The sequence below is a fragment of the Polypterus senegalus genome, chromosome 10 (assembly GCF_016835505.1).
Source record: "Polypterus senegalus isolate Bchr_013 chromosome 10, ASM1683550v1, whole genome shotgun sequence".
Taxonomy (NCBI): Eukaryota; Metazoa; Chordata; class Cladistia; order Polypteriformes; family Polypteridae; genus Polypterus; species Polypterus senegalus.
The window spans coordinates 106,419,541-106,446,361 of NC_053163.1; the positions used below are offsets into that span (position 1 = coordinate 106,419,541).

The 26,821-nt window shown below is 38.4% G+C and overlaps 1 protein-coding gene across 2 annotated transcripts in view; it reads right to left on the reverse strand.

Annotated features, from left to right (window-relative positions):
- LOC120537394 overlaps positions 1-26,821 on the reverse strand; it is a 51,231-nt gene that overhangs the window by 9,521 nt on the left and 14,889 nt on the right. For both annotated transcript variants that reach the window (XM_039766301.1, XM_039766300.1), the window contains 4 exons: positions 21,903-23,085; positions 19,199-19,329; positions 6,987-7,150; positions 2,082-2,236 (listed from right to left, as the gene is read on the reverse strand). In XM_039766301.1, coding sequence (XP_039622235.1) covers positions 2,082-2,236; positions 6,987-7,150; positions 19,199-19,329; positions 21,903-23,085 — 1,633 coding nt within the window. The remainder of the gene's footprint in view (positions 1-2,081; positions 2,237-6,986; positions 7,151-19,198; positions 19,330-21,902; positions 23,086-26,821) is intronic.

Sequence of the window (26,821 nt, forward strand, 5' to 3'; positions counted from 1 at the left end):
CTGCCTTGTGCCCGGTGTTGGCTGGGATTGGCTCCAGCAGACCCCCGTGATCCTGTGTTCGGATGCAGCGGGTTGGAAAATGGATGGATGGATGAAATAAAACTGTGAACTCAGTAAAATAAATATACAACGGTAAATGTAAAAGATAGGGGGCACCACTGAGCCCAAAAACTGCAGACACACTACACTAAACAGTCCGTAGTACAAAATAAAGGTTTTTATTTTCCACAAAATACCTTTACAGATTAATTCCATAGACTTCCAATAACTTACTCCTCCTTTTCCGCATGTAGCTGAATTTTGCCTTCTGCCTCATGACTCTGACTCACCAGAGACTGGACGGCTCCCTTTTATGTCAGACTAGGGAGTACTTCAGGTATTGTGGTGTAGTCTGACAGAAGCACTTCTGAGTCAGATGGAAGCCTTCTGAAACAGGGAGTCTTTCTCCCTGCAGTGCCCTCTAGCAGCACCCAAGGGACCCTGACAAATGTGTCTCTCTGGACTACGATTCCCATAAACCCCTGTGGGCACAGGTCCACGCCAGCACAGCAGTGCCATCTATTATACTGGGGAAGAAACTGCTCTGCATATCTCAGCTCCTCCCTACTGTCCACTAATTTATCCCTTTGCAGAGGATGTCGACCAAAGGCAATTTGAAAATTAAGTGGTACTTGCAACGGATAGAAGCTGATGCAATAAAACACATTCACATTGACTTATGGGTAGTTTGAACATGCACAGTGAGGCGTTCTGATGTTAGTCTAGTTGAAACCAAGGTGAAATTAATATGGTCGCTTTGCTGAAGGACTGCACTATTGTTAAACAATATGCTGTATTGAGATTTTTTTGGTCAGAGGGACTGAAATTTTCTAAAATTTATTGTGTATGGGAGCAACAGACATAACATTTCAGGCTTGAAATATTTCCTGCATTAGCACCATATCACAAGCAGATATGGCACTAACAAGATTATTAAATTGGAGATAATGGGTAAGTGCTTAGAGAAAGGTATACAGTGAAGAGTTTGAAAACATTTCAAGGGATTTTACACCATTCCCAGTAAAACAGTTTGAGGAGAAAATCAGGGTGTTAATTCTTTATTACAGCCATTGGTAATTTATCAATCAAATTATAAACTATGTACAAATGTTTATCAATAGTGTCTGGTTCTTTTGAATGCCATTGGTAAAACTATCACTGGAACTAGAACACAGAAGGGGCGATGTAAACATTGTGTGACCAAAATGTTTTGTTGAAAATGATGGAAAAAGAAAATAAAGAAAACTGCAGATAATTGGAAAATCAGCATATCCAACACAATTCAAGAGTATCCGTCTCTATGCAGACTTTGTGTACTTAAGAAAAGACTGGATGAATTCTTCATTGTTCCTGGACTTTGTCACAAAATTGAATACAAAAATATGCTGTCAAGAACGAAAGAGATGTCACTTGCAGAACAATGCATTAAGTCAGTCTTCCCACAGGATACTGGACAGTACAGTACAACATGATATTAAGTTTCTTTTCACTAGTTATCTTCACCCACTCAATTCAGGAATCGTTGAGTACTTCAGATCTCATTATTATGGGCTGCTGCATGCAGATTATAACAAAATCATGATCCAGACCTTGAACTCAAGCATGCAGCTTACATCATTAGAGATACCTCAAAAAACATCACTTACAAGGAAACTTCTGGGATCATAAAAAACAAAATGTCCTGAACTATTGAAAATGGACTTGTACTATTAAAGTACTTTTATAAAGGGATATTTTATTTCTCTCTTTATTAAAATAAACTAAATCCATCCATTATCCAACCCGCTATATCCTAACTACAGGGTCACAGGGGTCTGCTGGAGCCAATCCCAGCCAACACAGGGCACAAGGCAGGAAAAACCCCGGGCAGGGCGCCAACCCACCATCCATCCATTTATTTTGAATTTCCCCTTTTCACCTAATACCAAATAACACATTTATATACTAATATATGTCATTACCTGCTGTGCATTATATTCTCCCATGTTTACAAGAAAATTATCAAAGGTTATGTTCTGAATATGAGAAAAAGGTGTTCTTACCTCATAGAACAAAGTTTTCCTTTCTCCATAAACAAGTCTACTGCCACTGTGCCTTCTTTAGGATATAATCGTGCATACAATATCTTTGCTGCAACAATATTCTTGAACCAAGAGATGGCTTCAGAAGTCCAGCTGAGTCCATTAACTGGTGTAACCTACAGTGAATATTTTGAGATATTGGTGTTTTTTTCCCATATCCCACCACCTAAAACAAAAAATAACAAAACCAAACCCACCATAACTTCTGCCTAATTCTTCTCATGATATATATTGTCAACTTACAGATTTATATGTTTACAACAAGGTTCATATGTAACTTTTCACATTCTGTATTCCAAGTATCTAGGAATTTTTGTAGAAAAAAATTACATCTTGCCTGAAGGGACCTGAGTTGCCTCGAAAGCTTGCATATTGTAATCTTTTTAGTTAGCCAATAAAAGGTGTCATTTTGCTTGGCTTTTCTCTTTGTAGAAAATAAGGTATGGTTTAATACCTTGTCTAGCATGTTCAACATCAACTTTTAAGAAATAGTAAACTATATTAATTACTTCAGCCTAGTTTACTCTAAACCAGCACTGCTGGGAAAAATTCTGAAAATAACTGTGTGGACAAACATCTTACAAAAGCATCTCATCCCATGCCAGTGAAAATTTTTAGGTTATCTATCCGTTTTTTTCACCTTATTATGGAGTTGTAGGCAGTCAAAATTTATATTCATATTTAACATAATGCACACAACTTTAGGTTGTGTGAGTAAACTTGAGTAACAGGCAGAAATGAGGAAAACAGGCATACTAAATTTAGAGGACAGCTAGGCAAGACATTGAAAATAAGTTTCAGGAACTTTAAGCTAGCAATAGTCACTGCACTATAATGGTACCATAGAAAAGCTAAACTAAATTAAACAAAATAAAATTAAAGATAACTGTTACGGTTAATTGTGATACTTTTCCATGGCTTTCCTTTGCTGAGCCGACCAATTTCTAATATATATTTGACAAAATTGTACTGTACAAACTTCCAAGTGATAAACTGTAAACATGTTTTAAGTCTGACTGAGGATGGAGTTCTTAGTCAAAATATGCCAGCTTACATAAATATATGAATCCAAATATTGAAATTTTTCTCATGGTCTCACTGTAAACAACGTAAAACAGTTTAGGCTTAATTAGATAAAGCTTGTATATTATACTTTAAAGACTGAAGCTACATAAGCTCATGGCTATTTGAAAAACATCTAATTCCTTTCTGGTTGGCCTGGCACACTGCAAAATGCTGTATCAAACAGTAATAAGACAACTGAATAATTCACCTAGGACACAAACACAGCCCTCTAAAGAGGTTTTAAATAACTGTGTAAATGCTGTAGGACAAAGCACAGCTCCATCGTTAGGCTTCCAGGGGCACATAAGACCTGCTACGTAGAAAAAAGGAAAAAAAAAAAAAAAAAGACTCCTCAACTAATTTATAACTTAATTTATTATTACATTATTATTATTATTAGTGTTATTAAAACAGATTGAACAAAACTATAGGACACTGTACATCCAAGAAACCAATGGCAAAATGTTTATTTCTTCCCTTAAAACTCAGTTTTCTTTCTCTTAAATCAGCCAAGTTTAGATCTGACTTCTGCTTCATAGGGGAACACCTAACCAAGTGTAAAGTGATATGGAGTTTTTAGACTGATAACAATATTAACATGTGGGAAGAAAAGATGGCCGATTAATGATATTGCTGGTGCGTTTAAGCATTAATTTTCCTACGAAAATATGAATGAAAAGAAATGCACTACGAGTATGATGTTTACACATGAACATGTATTAATATTTCATCTTATGATGAATTGTAGTAAAATGTATAAAAATCCTTTTTGCTCCAATTGCTGAAAGATGATAAGAAGGTATAACTTAATAAATACAAGTTGGAATAAAATCAAATGTGCATAGCTGCAAGGGTCCAGAGCTAATCCCAAAGCACTGAATGCAAGGTAGGAAACAACCCTGCACAAAGCACCATTTCATCACAGGGTCCACTCACCCATACATCCACACTTGTGCTCAGCTGGGATTTATTCAACCTAAACTGCAGTTCTTTGAGGTTGTGGGAGATGAAACAAAGCATTCAAAATGTACTAAGACACAGGAGAACATGCAGACTCCACATCAAAAATGGCCAGGCATGCATTTCTAATTCATAATGATAAGCCTGTGAAGCATATCCATTAACTACTGCGATACCTTAATCTGTTTGGTCTTCTGGTTAAAAGAAAGCTTGACTTAAAAGCTGAGTAAGCACACCTTCTTTCCTTTGCAGTTGTCATCCCACATGAACATTAATAAGCACTAGACATGAAGACAATTAAAGACCATGTCACATTACATGACTTTTCCAATGATATTCAGTCATAGTCTTCATTTACATAATCTTAGAGAGTAGGAGGCAGTCAGCAGCGTGCCAATACCGTAATACAACATGTTCAGCAGCTCACTCCAATTAATCCAAATCTTGCTCCATCAAAATCAAACAGGTTTGATCAAGTATCACATTGCTTTCATCCTTCCATGTCCGTGAAAACTGTTGTGTGTGAGCCGCCATCTAAAGCTGTGCTCTTCACTTGTGGCTTTATTGCTCTGGTCACTTTGTATGATCTTCCTTTCCCACATCATATTCAAGCTGGCTGTGTACTTTGTAGTCCATGGTGTGTGAAAAACAATGTAATGTAATGCCATTTAAAGTTAGTTTATAGTGGTTTTTTTATCTAACTGAAATAACATCATCATGTGTAGTGAAACAATGTGACCAAGTACAAGTGTGACATTTTTTTTGTTGATTACTTTATAGTTCTCTGGTGAAGACAGACAGCAATTCACATGTGGGAAATAACGTTTTGTAATATCAATAACAGCATCAGGAAAAGATTTGTCAAGGTAAAAAATATATGCAAATGTGACCAAGTTCAAGTTGGAGGAGAGAGACAGGAATTCATGCCTGGGTACCAACATTCAATTAAATTGATTGTAGCAGTAATAGGTAGTCTTTTGTGTAATAAAATAAAGAAAAACATCAATCGCACCTTTCTGAAAATAATTTCAGAGTTGCAATAACATGGGTACTGGAACTGCAGCAATTTAGGAAAAAGTCAAGAAGGAGAAGAGTATGTTATGCATATGGATTGAATGATAAATATTTATAATTACAATGAGAATTGCTGTTGGACGTAGCACTTCGATTGTTGACAGTCAACTCTTATTACTATCACTGAGCAAGTTAAGGGATATCGGTTTTCAAACTGTGACGGCCTATACTAGGAAAATAACCTAATAAATAGACTTTTCTTTTAAGAGTTTCAATATCATATTAGGCGGAGTATCAATGAAGGTTACCACAATACATTTGCAGAAGGCTAATATCAGTTGATATTGGCCCTAGTGTAGCAAACAACAAAAGGCAGGAAGATAACCCATTCTTTGTGCAACTGGACACACTGACAGTCTTCTGAACACCATGTGGGGCTTACTAGTTCAGAGATCCACTCTTCTAAGCTTAACCTTTTTTCCAATGACTGAGTGTAGTCTGAGAAGACGTGGAAGCAGCACTGCTTCAAGAAGGGAACTTCTGGCATGACAGTTTAGGTGCTGATGAGTCACACTTTTACCTATGAAGTTGTTGAGGACATAACAAAATGTCTAACAATGAGCTAAAAAAAAGATGACACTGCACGTTGGACACAAAGGACCACTTCGTAAACACCACTATTACACTCCACTGAAAGCAAAGCAGTTCACTCAAACCCAGCACAATGACACACACATATCCGCACAGCTTTGGACCTAATTCTATTAGATTTGTAATTGTAAAACTGTTTATCCGTGGCAAGATAAATCAGAACTCTAAGTAGTTAGTAAACAGTCATCCAATGACTTATTTTGTTCAAGTTTGGTTGTTACTATGTAACGAGCTCATGACTATCTAAGGGAAAAGACTAGCTTTTTCAAGCGTTTAACTAATTCAAGGACAAAAAGGCCTAATGATTTAGTTCTGTCCCACCAACTGCTGGACACTAGAGTAAGAATGAGACAACTTTGATATCAGGCTAAAATTCCAAAAATGAAACACTAACTGAAAAACCTTGTAAAAATGAATATAGAAACCTTTAAATGTACAACAGAAAGCCAGACTTTTCTATGTCTGCCCCAATCTTGTGCTCCTTCTTTAATGTTGACAAAAGAGCTTATCATATATCTAATAATACAGGTATATCTAAACGTAATCTTATTTTATCAATAAATTGTATTATTCTCTTTCTTAAAACTATGGCTCAGTTACTGTGATACAAGTCTAATGACTGAGAACTCCATCTACAGAGAAAGGCAAGTAAAATAAAGTGAGAACCTTATGAATTTTCCAACTGTGTGCATTTCCAAAGGCCAAACTGATACATTTATTTAAATCATCAATGAATCCATTTCTCCTATTTTCATGTCCAGTTCTGCCAACACCAGTTTTGGCTCCCCATAACCCAAGAGATAACTTTGAAAAATGAGGCAGACTGGTCTTTTACTACTACTATTAATAATAATAATTTTCATTTCATCAGGCTATTTAGCCCAACACAGTTCATTAATCCCTATTCACCCGACTTCTGAAAACTAGTAGTGATGAAATTTCAAGGCCCTCAAAATAAAATTATGACAATATGTTGAACCTTATTGATATGAAGAAAAATGTTCTTATGTTTGTGTGTAATTTACCTTTCTACCAGTGTGCCATTTCCTAGTTGAAATACTAATCTTAAAGTAACACAAAAAACATGAAAACCTCTGCATGATTATTTGCAACAGTTTACATACATTTATTTTAAACACAGTGTGGAAAACATCTTTACAAAGAAAAACGGCTTACATGTTCAAGAGACACGCAAAGGGCTTGTCGTGGAGTAGCAAATAATTGTGAACCAAGTGGCCTCAAATCACTGAGCTGCAGATACTCGCAGTCTCCATAATCAATTCTTATCACTTCTACTAGGACATTTGGAATATCTTCATGAGCTTTACACGGGTTGTTACCTAAATAAAAAAATACAGGAATTAAGTACAATGCTTTTGTTAAAATTATAAAGTTGAAGGCTTTCTACTGCAATTCAGTAAGCTTCCATAGTAAAAAGATGTCCCACTCATTACTGAATAGAATACATTTGAATACTATTATTGTAATAACTTCAATTTCTTACTTGCGTGTTTTCCACAGACTTGTGACTGTAATACAATGCCAAGTACAGACAAAAAAAAATGAATTATCATATATAGAAATTCAGAAAAATGTTGAAATACAAGAAATTTGGTCAACATTTTGTATAAAGAATCAGAAATTATATACATTTACACAGAATTTCGAATAGCACATTATAGTAGTTCAAAATCAGCAGATTTAATTTTCAGGATATTTTTGAGTTTTCTGCTGTGCACTTGAAGACCAGGTGGACTCCTATTTATTCCATGTTTTCTGCCTATATAGCTAGTTGAAACTGAAATGTTGATTAAAGGGGTTCCAAATGTGCAGCATGCATTTTGTTTGCTATAAGGGCGCTTTTCTGCTTTTCCTGTTCTTGCCCTCTCACTGTGCACTCTCTTCTCTGTGCTGGATGCAGAAGCACAGCAGATATACAGCAGGCCAAGAAGCAGTCATGTGACATGGTGCTGCTTTTGCCTCATTCTGTTTGTTTTTTTAGCCCTTTAGCCTCAATTGAACTTGTCAAAAAAGGGAATTAAGTAAACTGGAATCTGAATGATTATGTGGGATGAGCTTTTGTAAACTAGAGAGGATCCATTTATGCAATACAGAGTATCACAATTCTTAGTTTACAAACATATGTGTGCTCACCTTCCATTACTGCTAATGTCAAAAAGTAAGTGACCTGTAAGGGAGGGCTACAAATACAAGTATTAATCATTCCAACAACATTCCATACGGAGAAAAATTACAATCTCCCCAAATGAGACATTTGTTTATTTAATATGGGAGCAAAAAATACACTGTCTTAAAAAAGTTACATTGGGAAACAGTAAGAAATGCAAGATGCTAAACCAAATTCATGAAAATGAATAGCTTGCTTAAGGTTTTTATTAAATTACTGAATCTCCAACATAACAGAAAAACCTTTACTTTTCTCATTGTTATTGTTCTAAAGTGCCTTTTGAAGAAGAGAAGGCCAACACATTTCTATTTCAACACTATTTATACATGTGGAAAGGACAGAAATATTAATTTGACAAAAGCTTGTTTCACCTATGCCTGTTATTCTACATACTACCGTTTTTCCCCGAGAATAAGATAGGGTCTTATATTAATTGTTCCTTCAAAAGATGCGCTAGGTCTTATTTTCAGGGGATGTCTGTTATAAAAAAAAAAAAAATCTTGGAAGGCTTAGAAGGACACGATATGTGATTTTCTCGGAGACACTTTAATGACCCACAAGGCAAGGCAGTGAGATAAAAGGACAGCTGCTGCACAGGATTTTAAATGATCGACATGCAGCGCGACAAGCAGAACACACAGCTCGTCAGCAGTAAGACAGTAGCTGATCCAACTGCGCCTCCTTAGCATGCGTTCAGCCTCTTCTTCACATCGCGAGTGGCAGGGACGCTAAGTGGCTGGTGCGCAGCGCGCCCCAGGGGGTGGGCAAATCAAGCGAGCCGGGGGTACAAGCCCCTAGTATTCTTGAACAAAAATCTACATTTATTCTTGAACAAAAATCTACATTAATTCAAATACAGTCATGTCATCATGTTCTGGAACATCATCATAACTCTCCAAACCCCGAATTCCATTATGAATTTCTCGCGACAATTGGCCCCAATCTCTCATGTCTAACAATAGACTAGAGCTTTCCTTAAATGAGAAACTCTTGTCCATGTAGCATGCTCGTAGTGCATTCATATATCCAACTTCTTCTCTTTGCAGAAAGTAGTAAGATTTTTGCCCTGGGACTCCTCCACAATTTCTTTCTTGTACTCGACAGAATAGCTCTTTCTTTTTGCACTCATCCTGTCGGGGCTGCAGCAAGTCCATCATGTGTCCTGTGCCAACTCGTGAATCTTGGCCACAACTCCACTGTTGCGGCCTGTCACAGCCCTAGCGCTGTCCTGCAGACTCCGACATACCTTTTCCAATTGAGTCTATTCCCTTGAACAAATGCATTCAGGAACTTGAAGATGTGTTCACCTGTAGTTCTGGTCTGAAGTGACTGACAGAACAGAAAGTCCTCTTGAGCTGCACTCTGATATTGAGATCTAATGTAAACAAGCAAACTGGCCATATCTACAATATCTGTAGTCTCATTTTTCATTCAATTTAAATATAGCAACTACTTTTAATGTACTAAATCTGCGTTTTTAACATGATCTGCCATGGCTCCTATTCTCTGCGACACCAAGTTCAGCTGTTTGGCAGCCTTCTCCCCACACGATGCGTTTTACCTCTTTGGCTAATGGTAGAGTTGTTCTCCAATTGTGTGTGGCTTACCAGCTTTTGTGATGATGAGACTGGCACAATACAAAGCTTCTTGCACTGTGGCTACGGGTGTAGCACAAAACTAAATTGTTGACTTGGACTGCTTTACGTCCTTGCGTTTTCTCAAAAAAAAAAAAAAAATCAACTAATTTGACAAGAAAATTATACTGAAACATTATTTTTCTGTAAAGGGCATTGTGATGAGTGGAGTTGGAAACGATTCAGAGCTTAGATACTGTTATTTTAAGTTCCTAAACAGCTTTCACCTTCAAATCAGCTGTGTGTATATATTAACAAATACAGACACACAAAACACAACAAGCTTCAATGTACACTTTAAAACTGTTGTACAGACCCGCTAACATCCCTTACATGCCCATGACTGTGTCATTTAATGTGTTAAGTAGCAGTGAGCATTTGCGTGGTGACTGGTGAACGTATTATTGGAAATTTCACTTTTACCCTTTGGTACTATTGTAAGAAAAGGGTTTCATATATATATATATATATATATTATGAAAAGGCTCTATATAGGCGCCTGACCCGACACAGACTGGACACGGAGGCACACATAAAATAAATAAACTATTTATTTATCTTCACCTGTGGGCACACATCTTCCCCGTGGTGTCCCTCAGGCAGTACACAGTCCCAAGCACAAACACACAAAGTAAAACACAAAGCAAAGCACCCTCTTCTTCCTCCAGCATTCCTCCTAGGCAAATTCATCCCCCGGAACATATGCTGAAGGGGCGTCCCGGCCAGGCATGGGCCTCGACCGCCTGCCACAGTGCTCCTCTCTCAGCTGAGCCCCATGGGGGCTGGTCCTATCTAGGATGGGGAGTCGGCATCCTCCAGTCCACGGCTTTGTCCTGTGGAGACAAAACAAACTGACTGGGAGTTGTCCCAGTGCCCGCGTCCTCCGGACATCCTTCATGGACAATCCCTCCAGTCGTGGCCACAGCGGTTGCGCTCGAAGCAACGGCACCTCCCTCCGGATTGACCTCTGCGGGACCGGAAGCAGGATGGGAACTCCTGCCCCTTCGTCCGCTCAGCTGAGGGCACCTGGCACCTCTGCCCCTTCGCAGTGTAGCCCTCCTCTGGCTTCGAGCAGATGGGCTCACACTGTGCACTGTTAGGAGTCCCCGTTTTCCTTTCCCGGGTTCTCCTCTTATTCTGGGGTGCACCAATGGTCTGGGTCCCTTATGGGAAGAAGAAAGACCCTATAACATCTGCGTCCCTTTGGACGCCCTTGAGACTGATGCCGGAATGCAGGCTGATTCAGTTTGACAGCCGGCATCCACCAGCTGGCTGTCTGCATGGTTCTCTATCAGCCCAGCCCCAGCTGTGCTCTCAGTCATCGCCGCGGTGTCCTGTGTTGGAGGTGTGGCTACTCCGCTTGCGGAACCAATCAATACCGCAGCCCCTTCGCTCAACTCTCCCTTTTCCTGTATGGCACAGGCGTCACTCACCTGTACCACCACATTCTGCAGGCTGGAGAATCCAACACTGCGCCACTTCAGCCACTCAAGTATGGCTCCTAAATGTGTGCCGAGCTTCTTCTCTAGCCTCTCCTTAATCTCCTGCAGTGTTTGCAATACCTGAAAGAGGGACTGCATGGGTAGGAGAACGCCCTCCAATTCCCATACAGCCCGAAGTAGGTTAGTTTCATTGGTGAACCATTGAAGTCCTGAACATTCCCCACATGCCCCTTCGGGTGTTCCTCGGGATCGGGGTGAAAGTTCGTCATCCCTGCCTCTGAGCTTTTATCGGCAGAAAGCCCACACACACCCTCCACCCCCTTACCTGTCATAGGGAGGCATTCCTGCTCCTCCACCGCCCCCGGCTCCATGGGAACATCCTCATCGGGGAGATCATCCAGGCTGCCATCCTCACGCTGTTGCTCGGCGGCGTAAAGAGGCTGCAGATTGATCTTGCTCTCTGTACAAAATCCCTGGGTCTGTCATCTACCTCATCATGGATCCTGTCATAGGGAAATGTCCGCTCCCGGGTGGCCCATCGTCAGAGACCGCCGGCCTCCAAGTCAGTACTGATGGCGCTGGCACGTCTGGACGCCGATCACTGGGCCCGCCTGGCTCTTTTCCTCCTCATGAGGTGCGGTGGATGAGGGAGCTTTCTGTGGTCCTCCTACCACGTGAGAGCGCTTCGGTACGCTGTTGTGGGATTGCAATTCGTGCTCCTGTGCTGTGCCTCGCGCTGCTGTGCCGGATTGTCACACGAATTTAAATGCAGGTCCCTGTCTTCCAGACGGCCAGGAATCCTGCCGACTATGCCAGTGTGAAAAGGCGCTATATAGGCACCAGACCTGACACAGACTGGACACGGAGGCACACATAAAATAAACTATTTGTTTATCTTCGCATGTGGGCACACGTTTTCCCCGTGGTGTCCCACAGGCAGTACACAGTCCCAAACACAAACACAATGTAAAACACAAAGCAAAGCACCCCCTTCTCTTCCTCCAGCACCTCCTAGGCAACCTCATCCTCCTCCTCCTGATTCTGGCCCCTGAGTGGTGGTCGCTTTACCAGGCACCTGAAAATGCTCCTGATACTTGATTGGCGACACCGGGCTGCATTTCCGAGTGTGGCGAAATAACTGCCCAGAAGAGCCCAGCAACACCCGCTGCAGCACTCCCTGGTGGCGCCTGCGGGACCCAACAGGGCTGCACCAAACTCCCACCCCCATGAAGCCCTACGGGAGTCCAAGGCACCGCTGCAGCCCAGGGAGGCTGCCATCTAGCATCCAGGGGGAGGTATTGAGTGTCCCATCCTTGCTCCCACGGAACATATGCTGCAGGGGTGTCCCAGCCGTTTACCTCAACTATATATTATATATATATATATATATATATATATATATATATATATATATATATGTATATACTCTATACACACACTCATACATATACATTTCTTCAGCTGAGTGGTGAGAAGGTATTAGGAAGAGAAATAGGGCTTGCCAATTTAAACAATTAAGGGCAACCAGCAAAAACAAAGTGGAAGGGTGAAAACACGCAGTACTTCTTATGTACTCCTCAAAATGCAGAATAAAATACATACAAATTTGAGCCAGGGGTGCTTTGTCCTCCATGGATTTCCAACTGTGATAATATAATATATTTTAAAGAATGGAAGAAAGTGGGTGGAGGATACGATTGGTGGATTAGTTCTCCCTTGGTGGTATAATATGTATATGCAATATTGCAGAATCTTGGCGTGTCCTTTCGAGGTCACAGCGCAATATACCACCATGCTCCAGGACACAAGCAGAAACAGGGAACTGCCGGTTGCTGAGTTCATTGCATGGACCACATGAATGTCAATGATGTATTCAAAAAATGAAGGTAAACCATGATTCAGTATATATTGCTTTTGATCTAAATCCTCCAAAACTTTGCAACGTTACAAGGTCACAGATCCAAAATGTTATATTCAACTCTGATTGAAGTTACCATTTTTACAGGATGTGCTATAAAATTAAATTATTTTTATACCCAAAAATGTTCATTATTTCAGCTAATTAAATGTTTTAATTCAAAACAATACAGTTTCCTATAAAATTGTGTTTTGCAATGTGCCCCAACAAAAGCCAGTCAGTCAGTAGGAATAGCAGGAATTTATCCATGGCAGTAATGCTGTACTCATGGGCAAATGTTTGTAGAGTGAGTAAGGAGCTCCTGTGATCTCATAATATTAGTCCGAGTATTAAAAAAAAAAAAAAGTGCTCCTTCTCTGGAGTGTGTTCCTGTAAAGCCTACTTCTCAGACTAATGTTTTCAAGGCACCATTCTTGTCTTCTGTCTGCTTTTATACATCTTGCCTTTGATGGTGACTCTCTTAATTTGCTCTTCCTTGCGTATCTGACACTTGCACTTCCTCTTTCAATTACTTCACCAAAGCCAAGCTGACCAATGATATTGCTTTAAATGATAGGACACACACACAGACCATAGTGTTTTATTATATAGTAGACAATATACAGGAAAGTACTTGGTTTGTTGTATAGTGCTTGTGATACATACGATTAACGACAGCACTATAACTGAGGTCCACCGTTTTAGGTAATCTCCTGGCCGAAGCTGGGTAGTGCAAATTATTTAATAACAACAAAAAGAAAATCAGTGCCCTATTCTGGAATATGAAAATATAAGAAGCTGCCATTTTGTTTAATTAAGACAAATTCCTGGATTTAAGCAAATTTTCTTTTAATTATACATCTTATTTTTGTTCTCACTCTCTACATTACATGTACAGAATACTGAAAAAAAGACTAATACTATGCACAAAATTACTTCAGATTGTAACCTTAAGGGCAGAAAGACAGAAGGTTCAAATCAACAGGAGACCTTTTATTAATAAATTCATAAAAATGAAAACCAGAAACCAATGATAGATGACATAACAGTAAATATGAGATCCTTCTGCACATTCATCCATCCACCCATTATCCAACCCGCTATATCCTAACTACAGGGTCATAGCGGTCTGCTGGAGCCAATCCCAGCCAAAACAGGGCGCAAGGCAGGGAACAAATCCCAGGCAGGGTACCAGCCCACCGCTGGGCACACACACACACACCAAGCACATACACTTGGGACAATTTAGAATCGCCAATGCATGTCTTTGGACTGTGGGAGGAAACCCACGCAGACATGGGGAGAACATGCAAACTCCACGCAGGGAGGACCCGGGAAGCACTACCACTGCGCCACTGTGCCGCCCCTTCTGCACATACTTAAATTAATTACATTTTTAAAGATTGAAAAGAATAAAAACCAGAGCAACAAAATTTTGGAAGTCCTTTTAGAAAAATCTATTACTTTATAGCATCTAGTAATTCTGATAATGCCAGAGTTTTATCAAGTTCCTCCGCACTAAAAGTGTCTATTTGTGGTATTTGTAATGTATTCAGAAATGCATTAGATTGTGTATTGTCTTCTTTAAACTCAGTAGTATATAGGGATTTATATTAGTCTCTAAAAGTGTGCATTACATTTTTGTAGTCGATGATTTTATCTCCGCTCACGTTAGTGATTACCGAGATTGCGTTGCGCACTTCTTGCTTTCACTTCAAGGTGGGAAAGCAGCAGGCCCTGATGGCTACCCTGCAGAATTTTACAAGAAATTCTCCGCTCAGCTAGCTCCCCTCCTATTAGCAACATTTACAGGAGCCAGAGACAACGAAACTCTTCCTCAAACTTTTCGCCAAGCACTAATCATCACTTTTCAAAAACAAAATAAGGACTTATTACAATGTGCATCATACAGACCAATTTCACTTCTGAATAATGACGTTAAAATACTCTCTAAAATCATAGCTAGAAGGATGGAGAAAGTACTCCCTCGTAATATCACAAGACCAAACTGGATTTATTAGGGGCCGACACTTATCTTCAAATCTTCGACGGCTGTTTAATGTAATATACTCACCAACTAAATCAAACACCCCAGAAATATTATTATCATTGGATGCAGAAAAAGCATTTGACATGATTGAATGGAAATACCTTTTTACTACATTGGAGAAGTTTGGGTTTGGCCTGAACATTTGTGCATGGATTAAATTACTGTATACTAACCCAGAAGCTTCAGTTTGCATCAACAACATTTGCTCAGACTACTTTAAACTAGAACGTGGCACTAGACAAGGATGCGCCTTGTCACCACTGCTGTTTGCAATTGCCATTGAACCACTGGCAATACATTGTGAAATACTGAACAGATAAAGGGGATTAGCAGAGAAGGACTGGAACAGAAAATCTCATTATATGCAGATGATATGGTACTGTATATATCAGACCCAGAAAATTCTGTGCCTGCAGTCTTAGCAGCACTCACAGAATTTCAAAAGATCTCTGGTCTCAGAATTAATCTGAATAAAAGTGTACTCTTTCCAGTGAATTCTCAAGCATATAATATTAGATTAGACACCCTACCTTTTATCATTGCAGAACAGTTTAAATACCTCGGGGTAAACATCACAAGTAAACATAAAGCTCTTTATCAACAAAATTCTGCGTCTGCATGGAAAAAATTAAACAAGTCTTGCATAGATGGTCAACCCTTCATCTCACACTAGCTGGAAGAATTAACACTGTTAAGATGAATATTCTTCCTAAGCTCCTTTTTATTTCAAAACATCCAATATACATTAATAAATCATTCTTTAAGCAATTAGATTCAACAATAACCTCATTTATTTGGAATTCAAAACATCCACGCATCAAAGAGCGACCCTACAAAGACAAAAGGCAGAAGGCGGCATGGCTCTACCTAACTTCCAGTTTTATTACTGGGCAGCAAATATACAGCGATAAGAACCTGGACACAAATAGAAGAACATACACAGGCATTGGACCGCAATAGAAGTAAAATCCTGCAGTACTTCTTTGTATTCCTGCTCTGTGCTCCAATAAACACACGTTATCGGCAATATACTAATAACCCAATTGTGCTCCACTCACTTAGAATCTGGAACCAATGTAGAAAGCATTTTAAGACGGAGAAGCTTCTATCTGTGGCACCTCTGCAAGAGAACCACCTCTTTCAACCTTCACAAACATATGCAGTTTTAATATCTGGAAAAATTTGGAATTAACTTGCTTAGAGATCTTTATATAGACAACGTCTTTGCATCCTATGAACAATTACATTCCAAATTTAACATTCCAGCTACACATTTCTTTCACTATCTTCAAATCAGGAACTTTGTTAAACAGAACCTTCCAGATTTTCCTCATCTTGCACCCTCATCCACGCTGGAAAAATATTGCTCAATTTCAAGGATTAGACTCCATCTCTACAATATATAAAATCATTTTACAATCCCTTCCTTTCAAAGATCCAAGAGGACACTGGGAAAATGACCTCTCAATTAATATATCAGAAAAGGAGTGGAAAGTAGCAATGCAGAGAATTCACTCGAGCTCCATATGCAAAGCATACAATTATACAACTCAAAATTATATATCGAGCACATCTGTCTCGACTAAAACTCTCCAAAATGTTTCCAGGGCATGATCCAACCTGCGAACGTTGCAACCAAGCCCCAGCCTCACTGGGTCACATGTTCTGGGCCTGCACCAAATTAACATTATTCTGGACAAAAATTTTAATTACCTCTCAGACAGCCTTGGACTCACAATCCCTCCTAACCCATTAACAGCTGTGTTTGGGGTTCTTCCAGAGGGCTTAAAGTGGAGAAGACAAACAAATTGTGATTGCATTCACTACACTGTTGGCACGCAGACTTATTCTGATAAACTGGAAGAACCCAAACTCTCCTCTTTTAAGTCAGTGGGAAACTGATGTGTTATACTATTTAAAATTGGAAAAATCAAATACTCAGTTAGAGGATCTGTACAGACTTTTTTCAAAACATGGCAGGATCTAATCAGTAATATTTTAAAATAAGTTTATAAAGCACAGAGAATTTATTAATTTAGGTATTTTACAAGCCTTAAATTTTACACGTTTGGCTTGCTCTCTCTCTCAGGGTGGGGATCGATCTGTTCTTAACATAATTCTTTTTTTGTAAAAACTTGATTGCTATGTATTGATTGTAATAAAATTAATAAATAAAAATTAAAAAAAAAAAACATAAACAAGGCCAAATGAATTTACTGATTTAATTTTTATTACAGTTTAAATATTATTGGAATGTATGTGACTCACACAGAATCAAAGTACAGGGTGGGCCATTTATATGGATACACATTAATAAAATGGGAATGGTTGGTGATATTAACTTCCTGTTTGTGGCACATTAGTATATGTGAGGGGGGAAACTTTTCAAGATGGGTGGTGACCATGGTGGCCATTTGGAAGTCGGCCATTTTGGATCCAACTTTTGTTTTTCAATAGGAAGAGGTTCATGTGACACATCAAACTTATTAGGAATTTCACAAGAAAACAATGGTGTGCTTGGTTTTAATGTAACTTTATTCTTTCATGAGTTACTTACAAGTTTCTCTTTGTTTACAGCCATTGAGATGTCGCAGAGGTTAACACGTGAGGAGCGGATAGAAATTGTGTTGATGTCTGGTGAACGCAGTAACCGGGTCATTGCTGCAGATTTCAATGCAAGACACCCTACGAGACCACCCACCTCCCATGCTACAGTTAGCAAACTGCTTGCTAAGTTTCGTGAAACTGGTTCAGTGTTGGATTTGCCAAAATGTGGACGCATGAAAACTGTCACTAATGAAGAAACATCAGTGGCTTTCCTAGCTTCATTCAGCAAGAGCCCACAGCGTAGCACTCGCCGCATGTCACTGGAGAGTGGCATTAGTCAAACATCCCTTCGGCGGATATTAGCTACTCACAAATGGCACCCTAACAAACTCCAGCTACTGCAGCATCTCAACGAGGATGACCCAGATTGGCGCACTGAATTTGCAGAATGGGCAAAACAAAAATTGGAACAGGACCCTCAGTTTAAGCAGAAGATTTTGTTCAGTGATGAGGCAAACTTTTATGTGAATGGTAAAGTTAACAAACAAAACCACCGCTATTGGTCTGACACTAACCCACATTGGATATATCCCTCCAAGACTGTTGGAACAAAAAAACTGATGGTATGGTGTGGCATATGGGGTACAAAGATAGTGGGGCCATTCTTCATCAATAGAAACCTCAAGGCCACTGGATATGCGAAATTGCTACATGATGATGCGTTTCCCTCTTTATGCACTGAAGCTGTCACGTTCCCTGAGTTTTTCCAGCAAGATGGTGCACCACCACATTATGGGTGTCAGGTCCGAGCATTCCTAGATGAACAGTTTCCTGGAAAGTGGATTGGTCGTCGTGGGCCAGTTGAATGGCCCCCAAGGTCTCCCGATCTGACCCCCTTAGACTTTTATCTTTGGGGTCATCTGAAGGCAATTGTCTATGCTGTGAAGATACGAGATGTGCAGCACCTGAAACTACGGATACTGGAAGCCTGTGCTAGCATTTCTCCTGCGGTGTTGCTATCAGTATGTGAAGAGTGGGAGAAGAGGGTTGCATTGACAATCCAACACAATGGGCAGCACATTGAACACATTTTATAAGTGGTCAGAAACTTGTAAATAACTCATGAAAGAATAAAGTTACGTTAAAACCAAGCACACCATTGTTTTTCTTGTGAAATTCCCAATAAGTTTGATGAGTCACATGACCCTCTTCCTATTGAAAAAACAAAAGTTGGATCCAAAATGGCCGACTTCCAAATGGCCACCATGATCGCCACCCATCTTGAAAAGTTTCCCCCCTCACATATACTAATGTGCCACAAACAGGAAATTAATATCACCAACCATTCCCATTTTATTAAGGTGTATCCATATAAATGGCCCACCCTGTATATGCAAACTATTACAAAATAGTTAAAACTGCAGGTTCAAGATTAATTTACCAATGAATTATTCAACCTGAGTCACAACATCTGACAAACTGTAAATAAATATTTCACAAACAGATCCTAGTAACTTCCAAATTACACTTTGCAACACATACTGTATATCGCACATGGTTTCATATATAAATTACCACCCTCTGCACCAATATTATACTAAGTAAATACAAAAAATTCAGAGTACATTACCTCCTTGAAGACCACAAATCTTAATCACAGAAGCTCGACACCAAAGAGAATCTTTAGCAAACCAGCCGCAAACAAAGGAACCAATGTAAGGTATACCTTTGAGTTGGGCATTAGATACATTGCATTCCTTACTGCAAAAAAAGAAAAGGCACTTCAATTAGACATTTTTTGGGTTGAAATATAAAAAAAAACTTAAAAGCATTTGGTCTCATACATGTCATTTGGAGCAAAGGAACATAGTATTTCATGTCAGATTTACTGGAGATTAATTATTAATGCATAAAAACACCACTTCACAGTGTTTTGCACCTACAGTCAGTGAAGAGTGCTATAAAAATAAACTGAATGTCAAGCAAATATGCCAAATAAAATTTGAACTACCTAAACTGGCATGTCTGTGTTATGGGCACTGCACTTGGGTTACTTAATTTATCTGTTTTCTAGCCAGCTTATTCATTTCATGGTTGAATGTTCCTCAGACAAAGTAAAAAACCAAACTTCTATATAAATGGCTTATGAACTAAAGTTCTACCATATTCAAGAATTTAGAAGACTAAAGTCACTAAAGCCAGAAAAAAAGCTGTGTTCTCAGTATATTTTTTTTCAAAATAACTTATCAAAGCAACAAATTGTTAACTTTCTTTTAATTTCAACACGTGTGTCAAAAACTTCTACACTGTTTGTAATGATTTTGTGACTGTGCCAGACCAGCCAGCTATGAATAGACATACCAATTAAGTTTATGACATACTTGGCGCAAACCAAAGAATTCTTAGTGAGCATAAGGACGCAATTCAGGGACGGTAACAACAAAGACAACAGTCCACTCCATCACTAAAGTTTAACTTTTTGCCAATTTGTGCTAATTTGTTGTTGATATGCCTGCATTTGCCTGTCCAATAGTCGGTTATAGCCAGAAAACATAGCATTTAATCTCCATTTGCTAGAGACTTGAAGGCTGGGGCTTTGATGGATGAAGAGCGACTTTTTGCATTAATTTTTAATAATATCAACATACACCATTTTTAATACGAATTAATAAACAGTTTTATCAAGATCCTAATTTTAATCATAAAGATGCATTTCATTCCAGAACTGAACCCCGGTAATTCATTTGTCTTGGTACACTTCAAGCCTTAGGATACAAATCTTTAAATTAACAATTTACATGCATACGTTTCTAAATTGATGTAACAGATGTGATTCTCCTCCTGTTTTTGTTTTCTTTTTACTGTATGGAGAAAAAAAAACCAAGAAAACAGACCAAACACTTCCAGGATACCTATCCATTACTAATAGCCTCTTTTTGTGTTTCTGAAAAACATGAACATATTAAATGAACTGTCTTCAAATGCAGAGGACTAAATGAAGCCTTCAAACACAAGTACACTTTCACTTCAGTGAACCAAATTAACTCAGTATTTTAAAATGAGTCTTCACTTAAATAGAGTTTAACAATAGAGTTAAACCTTCATCTAGGATCAAGATCTATAGCATATCTATTACACACACTTAAATAGTTTGAGAAATAAACTGGCTGTTCTGGAGTAGCCAGTAAAGAGTTCTGATGAGAATGCCATTGTATATTACCTTGAATAGCACTATGTCATGTACTGCCTTTCATTATCTGTCTATGATGAGTGCAAACTTGCTTGCTCGTATTTGCTGATGGTTATGAAATTCACGCGACATTTGTCTGAGTGAGAGTATTTGGAATTTATTCTGAAATCCTTTTATATTAGAATTGCCTTTAAACTATTAGTTAAATACCTTTTAAGCTGTTGCCCTGTAATGACGCCCGTTTCCTGATGCGGATTGCTTTGATAACCAAAGGACAAACTGTTATCACCACATACATCTTTGTTTACCTGCCAATATGTAAGCAGTGACCGAGTTTTTTATTCTTAAGTTAGAAGACAAGGATAGCATAACTAATGTGCCTGCTTACTTCTCCACAGTGCTGTGTCTGTTACTTGATGTTTTTGCTTCATGATAAGGAAGCCATATGAAAGAATACAGGTTATATTAACAGGTCAAATGTGAAAACCTCAAGTTGGAATTTTTCAACAACAAATCTATGGTGAAACCTGAACATGGCAATAAGATGTACACATCCTTTAAGTAGTGGAAAGCTAGAATAATGTGCAGCTGAATAGCATGGGCAGATCCCCGTGACCCTGTGTTCGGGTTCAACGGGTTGGAAAATGGATGGATGGATGAATAGCATGGTCAAATTTCAGATGAGAGAACAAGGTAGTTAACTGATGCAACCAATAATTATTTACAGGTGGCTGTCCTATCCAAAAGTGTGCAACTAAGTACTAGCACCTGGGACCAAATAAAATTGTTCTTTTTTCTTGACTTTTAAACAAAATAGTAAACATTTTTCAAGCTGAAAGTGAAAATACAATTTAGAAATTAAAAGATGGTTAAAAAAGGGGAATATTTAATTTCATTTCCAAGGGTATAGTTAAAATTGTTTGGGTGCCAATAAGTTTAAACGCAAATTTTGAAACTCATTAAAATACATTTATACTGCTTTTTGACTGTAATTTTCCATAATTATTAAACTTAGACTTTTGGACAATGTAAATGAGCATTCTAGATTCTATTTCAGATAAAAACATTTACATTTTTAAAAAGAAATTTCTTATATTTATACTGACAGATCACCAGGAAAAGTAACACTTTAAACTTAACTCACTTTAATTGTGCAGATAGATCCTGAAAAACCGTGCCTACATCCTGAATAAAGAAGCAGCTGGGGCTGTCCACATGAGTAACCTTGACTTTCATTTCCGCAAACCTCCTAATTACAAAATCAGGAATATCTTTCTTCAGGTGAACATCATCAAAGGCACAACTTTCTGCATCATCCTTTCTAAAATTGCTGTCATGGGACAAAGGACCTTGAATTTCAGGAAAGCAATGTAGATCTCTGAGGGACATGCTACAGGCAACTTTGCAATCTACAATGGGCAATGCCACATCCTGAAGAGTATTAGTAGCTGTACCATTTTCAGGATGATTTTTATTCTGAAGAAACAACTCAAACACATCCCATAATTCTGTATTTGTGGCAGTTAGATAATGGTAAACAATTGTGTTGTTTTCAGCTTTGGATTCAATACAGAGCACTGGAAAAGCAGATTTCTGGTTTGAAGGGGTATTATTATCCTGTCCCTTACTCTGCTGAGTTAAGATACAGGGATCCATATTATGTTTAAAACCAACTGGTGAAATTTCTTCATTTTCAGTAGTCAGCTTTCCTGGTGACTCAGAGACATTTGTGTTAAATACGTGACTCTTTAGGTCTGATGTTAAGCTCCATTTTTTATTTTTGAAAAATGAAATTAAGCCTAATGAGTCAAGTTTCTGGCAATTGATTGGTGTTTCATTAAGAAAGCTTGAATCCAGTAAAGAATCTGGTGACTGGCGATGGCTTGTGTTGTCTTGATCTGCTTTATAGAAACTATCATTGATAAAGTTGCTACTTGCTTTTAAGCAATCAGGTTCTTGTAAAGGTAAATCTTTTTGAGGTTGTACAGGGCTCTTTGTTTTTTCTTTGTTAGGCAAGTTGGTTTCCACAGTACATGGTTCAGATTCTTGTGGTTTATGCTGACATGTCAAGGGTTTCCAGCATTTAGCACATTCTCTGGGAATCCCGAGAGATGTCTGTACATGGCAAAAAGTCACAGTGTCCTCCAAAATCTGTGTTACATTTGTAATTGTGTTAGCCAAAAAAGTATTGCACAGTTTAGGACCATACATCAGATTATCTCTTGATAAAAATCTTCTTCCTTGAGATAAACTGTTAAATAGAGGCATATAATATGAATGGGCTTCAGTCTCTGGCTTCAGTTTTAACTGGGTGATTGGTCTTACACCTAAAGAGAATTAAAATAAACAAGTGCACTAAATTTCAAACACAGCGACACACAATGATATTTATAAAACAACGAGGACAACATTGTTGTATATCACATGGTTGTGGATTTTTAAAACAATGAAACATTAGCTTTTAAATTGTCAGTTTACAGTAAAATGTGTATTCAATTTAAGTATACTATACAGCACAAATCATGAAGTTCAATATTAAATCTGATAAAACATAGTTATTGTAGTTCCAAATTATAATATAAAAAATATTTTTAATTAACCATCTATCTTGCAACAACCATTAAGGCAGCAAGATTAACAATTTTTCCACAGCACCAAATGCCCTTGTTTAAAAATCTGTTCTGGTGCTGCATTTCAAATGAAAGAAAAAGGTTTTTTCTATTAGACTAATGATTTTAATAAATAATTTGCGCTCCAACAAGAAAATAATTTTAAAACACAGGTAATAGTAAGTTCAACACAGAAAACAAAAACACTTTTTCAATTGTAATCGTGTAATTTTCCGAGAAGTCTGAACTTACTCACACAATGCCATTGTAGACACCAAATAAACCAACAGGTTCATTAGAGATGGGCATGTCAGGCAAGGCTATTATTTCAATTTTCAAGGTATTATTTGAAAAATATCTGGGGCCTCATGCATAAACGGTGCGTAGGCACAGAAATGTTGCGCAAGAACGTTTCCACGTTCAAATCGCGATGTATAAAACCTACACTTGGCGTAAAGCCACTCACTTTTCCACGGTACCTCATACCCTGTCGTACACAAGTTCTCCGCTCGGTTTTGCAGACAGGTGGCACCCAGTGTCAAAGCAGTGCTACTGCTCCTGTGTGGTTACCCTCTATTTCTTAGAATCACATTTCTGATGCAGCTTTATAAATACACTGAAACTAACCGCATATTGTTTATTAGTGTAATGCATCTGCTTGTAGATTACCAGCAACAATATAATGGCCCAGGGAATAGACATAGTATTCCAAATATCATAACTGCTTTAGCGTTGTTACTCTCACTGCACCATCTTCTTCTTTTTCTTCTTTCAGCTGCTCCCTTTAAGGGTTGCCAAAGCGGATCATCTTTTTCCATATTACTCTCACTGCACCACTCGGAGTATTTATATCACTGTATCTGAGTGGGGAATCACAGCAGCAGCTGATCGGAAAGAGAATTATCGGTATACAGCATCAAGCACATGCTGCCAAAGCCACGGCAGAAACAGTTTCAGCCCAAGAACTATAAATGCACTCAATCAATTGCTCCTTGTAGAACTGTTTGTACTTATAAGTACAATTACCCCACTGTAAACATGCACTACAGTTATAATATTACACAACCTGCGCCACTTTATAAAGCGCGTATTTACATATGATGACGATATCATTTTTAAGATGAAATGCAGCAAAATATGTTGATTATACAGATAAAACTTTACTCATTTAAATAATCTGTATTGTTAATAATTAAACATATGAGGACACAGTGCCACAGCGCTAGCAAGTTCACGTATCGTTCCTGCCTTGCGCGCTGTATATTTGCTGAGGCTGGCACGACACTGGAAGGATATATGGATAGAATAATTAAACACATACTATGAAGATATTTCAATGTTCCTTAAAAGTTTTGAAGAATCTTCAAACAGATTCTACAGATGGTTTAACGTCTATTACAGAGCTGATTGTGTGGCGATTGGGTATTTGGGGAAAGAAAAGTAACAACAGGAATTAGAGGTTAGTACGTTTGAAAGAGACAGTACTGCTACAACAAATTGTTTCATCAAAGGTCGTGCATGGCGCAACAGCATCTTGTGTGAGACATGAACCATCACTGCGCCATCGTGTTCCCATGTTTAATAACATGCTTTCATTCCAATCATCATGAAAATATCATGTATACATCTCAGTATTTTAATTATTCAGAGAGCTGTAATATCACGAATGTAATGGATTCTGTGTCCTGTCGGAGAAAGGGAAAGAACGGAATCATGTAGTGATTCACACACATAGAGCACATTGAAGATCAAATATAAAACAAAGCACTTAACGTACTACTTTAGTTACGATGGAATCTGAGAAACTAGTAAATAAGTTTTATGATGTTCTACTTTAATGACAAAATAAACTACGTGATTAAAGTGGAAATTTCGAGATTAAAGCTGAAATTTCGTGCTTTTTTCTCCACTGCGTGCATATTTTTTTTTTGTCTGTACCCTAATAAGCTCAGATGGGGGGCTACAACTCGCCTTTTCACGGCGAGTTTGATTTGTGACTTCTTTTTTATTTTGGCACTATGTGACTTTGTGAACTTGAGCTTTCGAGTTTCTCCGACATGCTATGTCACTCGATCAACTTCCTTTTGTTGTTTATTCCACTGTTTAAATCAACAAATAGTATGTTTTTCCTTTGCCTCCACTTGGTATTCACTGAAATTTTTATATTTTCCCCCGTGCTTTTCCCATTGTCTTTTCACAGAACGCTGAGCTTAAGGGCTATTTATATTGATTTGCATATTCAAAGAGGCATAATTCTGGGAGGAGTTTGGTCGGGACAGCATGCGCATGCACGAGCATTACTTTTCACGCTGACCGGGATTTATGGAGCGGAAGAACTGGAAAGGTGGAGTATGCACAGATTTCTGCATCTGGATTTTTCAGTGCGTAAGCACAATTCGGCTTTTGTGCTTACGTCATGTTATAGTGCGAATTCTACGCATGGCGTTTTGCATGAGGCCCCTGGTGACAACCCATTGCCACATAACTATGATGCTACTTTACCATTTTTCAAAATCAAAAAGTAAGTTAACAACCGTTTCATTGAACACTTCTGACTAACAGGCTACAGTTATGGTAAATTTAATTTACAGTAAACTGCAACACAAGTGTTTGATATATATTCTAATAACATTTTAGGAATATTTTAAGCATACTGCATAACTGCTATCGACTTAACAAGAAGTCCTTCTTTAGCCTATATATCTATGTTTCTGTTCAGAAAATTAACAATTTAAGGTGGCCGGAGGAAAGACAAGAGCATGGTCTTTTTAGAATGAGTAATGCTGTAGACAACATCCTCTCTGATGGTAGGGATGTAGCAGGCATGCATTAAGAGTACGCTTACCAGTTGTGTATATCACGGATAGATTATTTCTGAAACCTTTCTGCGTTAACAGTTATTAGGAAGCACATTCTTTACAGTTGTAGTTGTGATGAGCACTGTTTGCTCTGCAAATCCGTTATCACAATGACATCTGTGAAAAGACAAGAACTTCTGCTAGGTGCTTCACTTTCAAATTACTGTCAAGCTGTATTGATATATAAAATGCCAATTTTAAACAGCAATATTTACGTTCACCTTTCTGAAGAAGTGGCACACATAAGAACTCTGACAGCCGCAGCAGTAATAAGCCATCAGGTGAAGGCTATAACTATGCTGCCCTCTAGTGGATTATAAAATCAAAGAATATATCAAGTTAATTAGATTTTTTTAATGAAAGTAAATGTCCAATTTACTATTTAATATTTTAGACATTTGTGACTATTTGAAAATTCAATATATTTGACCATTACAATAACCATCAACAAGCTGTGACAGGAAAACATTCTAACCTGGAGAAAAAGTCATATACAGGGGGAAAATACACACATACCACACGAAGGATGCAACATTTTAGTGTTTTTTGACTCAGTATGTGACGGGACATACAGCCCTTGTTCTATACACAGCTGA